The following is a 10,000-nucleotide window of genomic DNA, read 5'->3' as shown; positions in this document are numbered from 1 at the left end:
ATATAAAAAGAAGTTCCCCATTTTTTTTATTTAACCCAAACATTCCAACTCCATTTCTCCCAATACAACATAAGAAGAAATTCCCCTAAATGTCTAATTTTCCCCTAACGTTCCAACTTTTTCTCCCCTCCGCCCCCGCAGCAGGAGTGAGAGGCTCTTCCAGTTTACCCGATTTGCGCCCACCGTCCGCCCGCGCTCGCCTCTACGCCCACGACCAGCACCCGCCCAACGCCCCGGCATCCACCCACGCCCATTTCGACTCCTACGGACCGAGGCACGCCCACTCCGAGCTCGATCTGATGGTGGGAGGGTAAGGAAGCCATGCTTTTAAGTTGATTTTATTTATACTGGCTTTTATTTGCATTTGTCTGTATTATTAAGTATGCATGTGTGTGTTTATTATTTATGTATGCATGTGTGTGTTTATTATTTATGTATGCATGTGTGTGTTTATTATGTATGTATGCATGTGCGTGTTTATTATGTATGTATGCATGCGTGTCTGTTATATATGTATGCATGTGTGTGTTTGTGTTTATTATGTGTGTGTGTGTTTGCGTGTGTATTATGTATGTATGCATGTATGAGCGTGTATGTGTGTGTGTATTATATATATATGCATGTGTGAGTGTGTATATGTATGTGTGTGAGTGTGTATGTTTATATTAGTACACATTGGTGTGCGCGAAGTATGCTGCGGACCTCAGCATGTGCATGTACTCACCCATTCCCATTACGCAACGGACACACCGGGAAGCACTCAAGGCCGGTTATCCACGAGCACAGACTCACGTGCACAAAGGCCTTCCGTGCAAGCAGACCGCCTCCCCCCCCCCCCTGCACTGATGCGGCCGGAAGGAAGACGGGAAGTAGAGGAAGGAGCAAGCAAGGAAGGAAGGAAGGAAGGGGAAGTAAAGGAGAAGGAAGATAGGAAAATATGAGGGAAAAGAGAAATAAGTGAATGATTGAAAAAAAAAAAACAATAGAGGAAAGAAGTACAACAAAAATTAGTTAGAAGATAAATAATTGAATGAAACGATGAATGAAAGAAAAAAGAAGAAGCGATAAATGAAAAAAAAAGAAAAACGAAAGAGGGGAATTACCTAAGAAAAACATTTAAAAAAATCTTAACGAAGGAAGAAAGAAAGAAGAAACAATACAATGAAAATAAGGGAAGCAGGAGAGTCAAAGAGCCTTTATTGACGTACCTGACCCTACGTGACCTCCTATGGCCGAGGTCACGCAATACTTCCGGTTATGTTGCCAGGTTTCACGGGCCGGGATGTGAATTTGCTTTGTCTTTTCTTTGATGTTTGTTTGTTATTTGTTAGTGTTATTGTTAGTATAATCATTATCATTACCGATGTTCTATTATTATTATTATTATTATTATTATTATTATTATTATTATTATTATTATTATTATTATTGTCATTATTATTATTATTATTATTATTATTATTGTTGTTGTTGTTATTGTTAGTAGTGATAGTGGTAGTAGTAGTAGTTGTAATAACAATACCAATAACAATGGTAATAGTAGTGGTAGTAGTAATAATAGTAATAGAAGTAATAGTAGTATCAGACGTAGTTGTAGTAGTAGTAGTAGTAGTATCTGTAGTAGTAGTAGTAGTAATAGAAGTAATAGTAGTAGGAGACGTAGTTGTAGTACTAGTAGTCATAGAAGAAATATTAGCAGTTGTAGTAGTAGGAGGAAACACTCAAAACTGAGAAAGAGGGAGGAACGCAATGCAAGGCGCAAAAAGAAAGGGAAGAAGAAGGAATAAACGCAAAGAGGAATAGGGGAAAGGTAGAATAAGAGAGAGAGAGAGAGAGAGAGAGAGAGAGAGAGAGAGAGAGAGAGAGAGAGAGAGAGAGAGAGAGAGAGAGAGAGAGAAAGAAAAAGAAAAAGAAAAAGAAAAAGAAAAAGAAAAAGATAGAGAGAGAGAGAGAGAAAGAAAGAAAGAAAGAAAGAAAGAAAAGAAAAGAAAAGAAAGAAAGAAAAGAAAGGAGCCGATAATCCGTCGGGCCAAGATTGCACGGCCGTTAGAGTGTCTCGGCGCGTGAATTTAGCACAAGGCTGAAATTGCATTGCAACATCCGCGATGGAGGTTTATAGTTCACATAACCTTGATAATTAGCAAGAGGGGGATTAAAGATGACATATATGTGAAAATAGGGTCGACAATAGATGGTTGTAAGATTAAGATCGGTTGTAAGATTAAGATCGGTTGTAAGATTAAGATCGGTTGTAAGATTAAGATCGGTTGTAAGATTAAGATAGGTTGTAAGATTAAGATCGGTTGTAAGATTAAGATCGGTTGTAAGATTGAGATAGGTTGTAAGATTAAGATCGGTTGTAAGATTAAGATAGGTTGTAAGATTAAGATCGGTTGTAAGATTAAGATCGGTTGTAAGATTAAGATAGGTTGTAAGATTAAGATCGGTTGTAAGATTAAGATAGGTTGTAAGATTAAGATTTATAGATGGAAGCGTAATAAGTCGATACAGTTGAATCGAGATAATTTAGTTGCAATGATTCTAGAAAAATATATTCCTGTTCAAAAAGGAAATATCTCGCAGCAGAAAATACTTCCTTGCAGCTTATGAAAAAGATGCTGCAGATTAAAAGAGTATACTTGCAATATACATAGATATATATGTATTTAAAAAGTCACAGTAAATTAATACAAATCTTTTTTGCAACACAAAATTTGCCGTGCAGCAGCAAAAATAGAAACATCTTCCTTGATAAATATTAAAGATAAATTTCTCCACGCAAACAGAGGATAAAATAATAAATAATAAAAATAATAAAAAAAAACATACATCGTTCACCTTATGCCGCAGTTGAGTAGTATTTGAAGTTCTATCTTACTGCTTGAGGAAATTCCCTTCTACTACAAAGAATACATTTCCCCCTCTCAATGGTACAAAAAAGTTACCAATAGAAAAGTCTGTAACATTCAACGGAAGAGAAACTCATTTTTCATTGGTATAAAAGACCCTTTACGGCAGAGAAACAAAGATAATACTTTATAAGATAATTTTCAAATAAGAAAATACCTTCTTAATAACAAGAACAACAGCAAAATCTCGTCAGCTAAAAAAAAAAAAAAAATACAACAAAAACAATAATTTTCCCCTCACAAATTACTTAGATGAAAAAAAGAGAATTCCCTTGCCCATATAGGACAGAATATGTTTCCTTTGTCAACAAAACAAAACACTTTTCAACAGACAATGAAGATGAATTTCCCTGCCAACAAGGGCCAGTTTACCGACCCTTCCCTCAGAAAAGAGAATGGTGGGCGGCAACACGGAAGATCAAGAAGATATGAGGATGATGATTAAGCAAAAAAGTAATGATGATAGTAATAGTAGTCGAAATAATAATGATAATGATAATAGTGATAGAGTAATAGTAATGATAATAAGGATTATGATAATAATGATAAGAAAAATGATAATGATAATAATGACGAGAAAAATTATAATGATAATAATGATGAGAAAAATTACAATGATAATAATGATAATAAGAATGATAATGATCATAATAATTAAAAGAAAAAAGAAAACAAAAAGTAGAGCAAAAGTGACAGCAGATAAAAGATTGAAATAAAAAATGCAATGAGAGATAAAGAGAAAAGAAATGAAAGAGTGCTTTATAAATCTATGGATGACGGAGCGAACAAGGGCAACCAAGATAATGAGGCATTGAGTCGTTAACATGTAATATCTGAGACCAATGAGATAAAACTGACGACTAATGCATTATGTCACTTTCGCATTATGAAGTTCAAGATAGTTACTAAATAGTTTAACGATATTTTGACTAATTTTGAAGAGTTATGTTAGGGTATGTGTTTGTCTTAGGGCATGTGTCTGTGTTAGGACCTGTGTTTAATTTAGGGTATGTGTTTATGTTAGGGTATGTGTCGCCTTGATTGGCAAGAACAAGTTGGGTCGCTAGCCATAAAGGTGAAAATCCAATGAGATAAAATAAGGGAAATAGGTTTTATAGACAGTAAGAGAAAAGAAAACCACATGGCATCTGGTAGATAAAAGGGCATTTTCCGATAGATATTATTTAAGAGAGATAATACTGTTGGTATTATTATTACTATTATTTTTTGTTATTACTGTGATTGTTGTTTTGTTGTTGTTGTTTTATTATCATTATTATTGTTAGTAGTAGTAGTAGTAGTAGTAGTAGTAGTAGTAGTAGTAATAGTAATATTGACATCATTATTATCAGTATTATTATTATCTTTATTACTATTACTTTTACTATTAGCTTTTGATGATGATGATGATTATTATTATTATCATTATGATTATAACCATTATAATAATAATAGTTATTATTATCAAAATTAATATTGTTATCATTATTATTGTTATTATTAATATTTTCATTATTATCATTATGTTATTATTAATGTTTTTATTATTATCATTATGTTATTATTAATATTTTTATTATTATCATTATTATTACTATTGTTATTATCATTAATATCACTGTTAGTGTCATTATCCTCACCCTCCCTTCCCCTCCCCCCCCAGAACGCGCGGGAAATGGTACGGCGAGGACAGCGACAGCGGAGGGTCGACGGACTCGCTTATCGACGAGGCTTGCCATGTCACGTCGACGCCTCTCGACCTCTCGGGCAGTATGTTGCGTGAGCGAGTGTTATGATGTTGGCGGTTTGGGTTGGGTTTAAGTGGTTTATGTGTTTATTCGTCTCTCGGGTTCTTAGGTTGGTGCTAGGTTCGTTTTGGGACTGTGTTGGGTTGGTACATATGCTAACGGTTTTTTTGTAGCGTTCGTTAGTTTGTTGGTTAGTTGGTTAGCGGGACAACTCAAAAAGTTGTAGGCAGATTTTTATCTAAGTTTTACCAGAGGTGCGTCTGGGCCCAACTGAGATGCCGTTAAATTTTGGTGGTGATCCGGATCATGGTCCGGATATAGCGCAGCGTAAAAAGTTATGAACAGATTTTTAGTTTTTTTTAATTTTTTTATTTTATTTTATTTTACATTTTTATTTTTATTTCATTTTTTGTAACCAGAGGCGGAGGTATGCGCCCTCTGAGTGCTTTTAGCTAATTCTTATTTTTTTTTAATCAATATTTTTTGTTGGTGTTAGCGTCATTTGGTACTGTGCTATGTTGTTGGGTTATTGATATACCGTGTTGTTTTTTTGTTATTGTATTGTTTTTTTATACGTATGTTTTGTCTGTATGTTATGTTGTTGGTCTTTTGTTATTTCATTTTGTCTGTTTTGTTATGTTGTTAAATCATATCTTTTGCTACTGTGCTATGTTGGTGTTTTTGTCTTTTGTTCTTATGTTATTTTTTATGATATGTTGTCCTTTGTTTATCTTTTGTTAGTATATCATGTTGGTGTTAGTTATTTTGTCTTGTTATTAATTGGATAATTTGTTATTACGTGTTTTGTAATAATGACATGTTGTCAACTAGTGTTTTTGCTATAATTTTTTTATTATATTAGTTTGTTACTTACTGTCCTTTAATTGGTATTATCAATTAGTGCTTGTTATTTTGTCGCGTTTATTAGCATTATTTTGTTTATCACGCCATGGTGTCATGTTGTTAGTTAGTATCTCATAATATGTTGTTTTTTAATATGATACTGATGTAAGTTGATGTATTATCATATTGTTTGTGTTTTGTTATCATGCATTGTTAATTAATTTCTTCCATTGCGCTGTTACAATTATCTTTGTTTTTGTTATTAATCAAAGAAAACTTAGTATAGTACTTCGTGGGGGTGACTATGATATTCCTAATTCTTTCGTGATTACATAATGTTTTTATGGCTTGTTACACTACTGTCGCATTATCACGTCATCCCGTGTTCTCTTCGTCCTCACGCTCTCTCGCTCTACGCACGCACTCATTTTTTTAGCTTCATCCTCTGCCGATTTTCCTCATTTCTCCGTCATTTTCCTATTTTTTCCGTTCTCATTTTCCTCATTTCCTATTTGTTTCCTGTACTTATTTTCCGTATTTTCCCATGCTCATTTTCCTAATTTCTTCCGTCCTCTTTCCTATTTTCCCATTCATCCTGTGCTTATTTTCCTCATTCTTCCTGTCCTCATTTTCCTATGTTTTTCCCATTCTTCCATTGCTCATTTTCGCGTCCTCTCATCCTCATTTCCCTCACTTATATCTTGTTGTGAGCCTTGTCTTCATTCCTAGATTTTCCAGTTAGGTTTTTGTTTTTGTTTTATTCTTTGTCTTTATTATTTTTTATGTTTGTTCTTGATTTGTCTCGCATTCATATCATGCTTCCTCATCCTGATCCTCATCCCTCATTTTCACCTTAACATCGTCTCATTCACTCATTTTCATTCTCGTCTCGTGCTGTACTCTCACATATTCCTATTTATAAGACTTTTCGGCATCCTTGTCATCATACCACGTTCCCTCATCCTCATCCTCATCTTAATCTCCTTCTTCCTTCATTCTTTCTCTTTTCCTAAGCCTCATCTTAACCTCCTTTTTACCTCATCCTCCCCTCCCTTCACCCTCTCTCATCCCCATCCCCATCTTAACATCCTTTCCTCTCATCCTCATCTTCCTCCCTCATATTAACATCCTTTCCCCTCACCCTCTCTCATCCTCACCCTCATCATAACATCCTTTCCCCTCACCCTCTCTCATCCTCACCCTCATCATAACATCCTTTCCCCTCACCCTCTCTCATCCTCACCCTCATCATAAAATCCTTTCCCCTCACACTCTCTCATCCTCACCCTCATCATAACATCCTTTCCCCTCACCCTCTCTCATCCTCACCCTCATCATAACATCCTTTCCCCTCACCCTCTCTCATCCTCACCCTCATCATAACATCCTTTCCCCTCACACTCCTCTCCCTCACCCTCTCTCTCATCCTCATCCTCATCACAGCATCCTTTCCCCTCACACTCCCCTTCCTCCCTCATCTTAACCTCCTCTCCCCTCACCCTTTCTCTCATCCTCACCCTCATCATAACATCCTTTCCCCTCACCCACTCTTTCATCCTCATCCTCATCATAACATCCTTTCCCCTCATCCTCATCTCCCCTCACCTTCTCTCATCCCCATCCTCATCATAACATCCTTTCCCCTCACACTCCTCTCCCCTCATCCTCATCTTAACATCCTTTCCCCTCATCCTCACCCTCATCCTCATCATAACATCCTTTCCCCTCACACTCCTCCCCCATCACCCTCTTTCTCATCCTCATCCTCATCATACCCTCCTTTCCCCTCACGCTCATCCTCCTCCCTCATCCTCATCTTAACATCCTCTCCCCTCACACTCCTCCCCCCTCACCTTCTCCCTCCCTCACCCTCATCATACCATCCTTTCCCCTCACGCTCATCCTCCTCCCTCATCCTCATCTTAACATCCTTTCCCCTCATCCTCACCCTCATCCTCATCATAACCTCCTTTCCCCTCACGCTCCTCCCCCCTCACCCTCTTTCTCACCCTCACCCTCATCATACCATCCTTTCTCCTCACGCTCATCCTCATCTTAACATCCTTTCCCCTCATCCTCACCCTCATCCTCATCATAACCTCCTTTCCCCTCACACTCCTCCCCCCTCCCCCTTTTTCTCATCCTCACCCTCATCATACCATCCTTTCCCCCTCACGCTCCTCCCCCCTCACCCTCTTTCTCACCCTCACCCTCATCATACCCTCCTTTCCCCTCCCCCTCTTTCTCATCCTCACCCTCATCATACCCTCCTTTCCCCTCACGCTCATCCTCCCCCCTCCCCCTCTTTCTCATCCTCACCCTCATCATACCCTCCTTTCCCCTCACGCTCATCCTTCTCCCTCATCCTCATCTTAACATCCTTTCCCCTCACACTCCTCCCCCATCACCCTCTTTCTCATCCTCATCCTCATCATACCCTCCTTTCCCCTCACGCTCATCCTCCTCCCTCATCCTCTCTCTATCCTCACCCTCATCATACCCTCCTTTCCCCTCACGCTCATCCTCCTCCCTCCCCCTCTTTCTCATCCTCACCCTCATCATACCATCCTTCCCCCTCACACTCCTCCGCCCTCACCCTCTTTCTCACCCTCATCATACCCTCTTTTCCCCACACCCTCTCTTTCATCCTCATCCTCATCATACCCTCCTTTCCCCTCACGCTCATCCTCCCCCCTCCCCCTCTTTCTCATCCTCACACCTCATCATACCCTCCTTTCCCCTCACGCTCATCCTCCTCCCTCATCCTCATCTTAACATCCTTTCCCCTCACACTCCTCCCCCATCACCCTCTTTCTCATCCTCATCCTCACCATACCCTCCTTTCCCCTCACGCTCATCCTCCTCCCTCATCCTCTCTCTATCCTCACCCTCATCATAACCTCCTTTCCCCTCACACTCCTCCCCCCTCCCCCTTTTTCTCATCCTCACCCTCATCATACCATCCTTTCCCCTCACACTCCTCCCCCCTCACCCTCTTTCTCACCCTCATCATACCCTCCTTTCCCCACACCCTCTCTTTCATCCTCATCCTCATCATACCCTCCTTTCCCCTCACGCTCATCCTCCTCCCTCACCCTCTTTCTCATCCTCACCCTCATCATACCCTCCTTTCCCCTCACGCTCATCCTCCTCCCTCATCCTCATCTTAACATCCTTTCCCCTCACACTCCTCCCCCATCACCCTCTTTCTCATCCTCTTCCTCATCATACCCTCCTTTCCCCTCACGCTCATCCTCCTCCCTCATCCTCTCTCTATCCTCACCCTCATCATAACCTCCTTTCCCCTCCCCCTCATCTCCCCTCCCCCTCTTTCTCATCCTCACCCTCATCATACCCTCCTTTCCCCTCACGCTCATCCCTCCTCATCCTCATCTTAACATCCTTTCCCCTCATCCTCATCATACCATCCTTTCCCCTCACGCTCATCCTCCTCCCTCACCCTGACAGTGTGCTCGCCCGCAGAAACGGACTCCTTCCGGTCGCGCAGAAGACGCCGCTCCAGCAGGAGGCGCAGGAGCCGCTCGCACCAGGGGGCCTTCAGCGCCTGGAGGGAGAGGGACGAGGACGCGCTCGACGGCGGAGGTGAGGACGCGCGGGGGGGGGGGGGGGGAGAGGGATGGAGGGATGGAGAGGGGAGGGAGGGAAAGGGTGAGGGAGGGATGGAGGGGATGGGAGGGTGGAGGGGAGGGAGGGGAGGGAAAGGGTGAGGGTAAGGGGAAGGGATGGAGGAGGAAAAGGGGGAGGGCAGTGGTGGAGGAGTGAGGGAGAGGAGGGGGAGGGGAAGGGGAGGATGGAAGAATGAGTGGGTGAGGGAAAGGGGGATGAGGGGGGGGGAGAAGGAGATGGGGTAGGGGGGGTATGAGGGAGGTGGAAGGCAAAGGGGGAGAAGAATGGGGAAGAACGGAGGGGGAGAGAGGGAGGAAGAAGGGAAAGAGAGGGGAGAGGGGGAGAGAAGGGAGCAGGAGGGAAGAGGGAGTAGAGAGAGAGGGAGGGGAAGGAGGGAGTGGGAGGGGATAGGAATGGGGAAAGAGAGGGAGGGTATGGAGGAGGGGGAGGGGAGAAGGGGAAGAAGGGAAGTGAAGGGGGACAGAGAAGAGAAGGGAGGTCAAGGAGGGGAAGAGGGGAGGTGAAGGAGAGGGGAAGGTGATGAAAGGGAGAAGGGGGAATAAAGGCGAGGGGAGACGATGGAGGAGACAGCTGATTAACTGAAAACCGAGGGAAATGTGAGGGGAGGAGAAAGGGGTAGGGTGAAGGGGCAGAAGGGTTGAGTGGGAGGAGAGGGGAGGAGGAGAAGGAGGAGGAAAAGGAGGAGGAGGAGGAAGAGGAAGAGAAGAAGGAGGAGGAGGAACAAGAGGAAGAGAAGAAGAAGGAGGAGGAGGAGGAGGAGCGGGAGGAGGTGATGATGATGATGGTGATGCATGAAGAGGAAGAGGAGAATGAGGAAAAAAGTATTTTTATCACCGTGTACCAAACTGACTC

General features: G+C 41.7%; 1 protein-coding gene across 5 annotated transcripts in view; it reads left to right on the top strand.

The window, feature by feature from the left end:
- LOC113819188 (uncharacterized) overlaps positions 1 to 10,000 on the top strand; it is a 46,454-nt gene that overhangs the window by 34,681 nt on the left and 1,773 nt on the right. Inside the window, exons 5-7 of one of the 5 annotated variants that reach the window (XM_070115381.1) lie at positions 145 to 310; positions 4,573 to 4,688; positions 8,969 to 9,103. In XM_070115381.1, coding sequence (XP_069971482.1) covers positions 145 to 310; positions 4,573 to 4,688; positions 8,969 to 9,103 — 417 coding nt within the window. Of the gene's footprint in view, positions 1 to 141; positions 311 to 4,572; positions 4,689 to 8,968; positions 9,104 to 10,000 lie in introns of all 5 variants that reach the window. The other 4 variants (XM_070115382.1, XM_070115383.1, XM_070115380.1 and 1 more) reach the window with 4 other exon arrangements.

Source organism: Penaeus vannamei, chromosome 37, assembly GCF_042767895.1.
Source record: "Penaeus vannamei isolate JL-2024 chromosome 37, ASM4276789v1, whole genome shotgun sequence".
In the NCBI taxonomy this organism is placed as follows: Eukaryota; Metazoa; Arthropoda; class Malacostraca; order Decapoda; family Penaeidae; genus Penaeus; species Penaeus vannamei.
The sequence above is the reverse complement of the archived record's forward strand: the minus strand, read 5'-3'. Positions and strand labels throughout refer to the sequence as shown.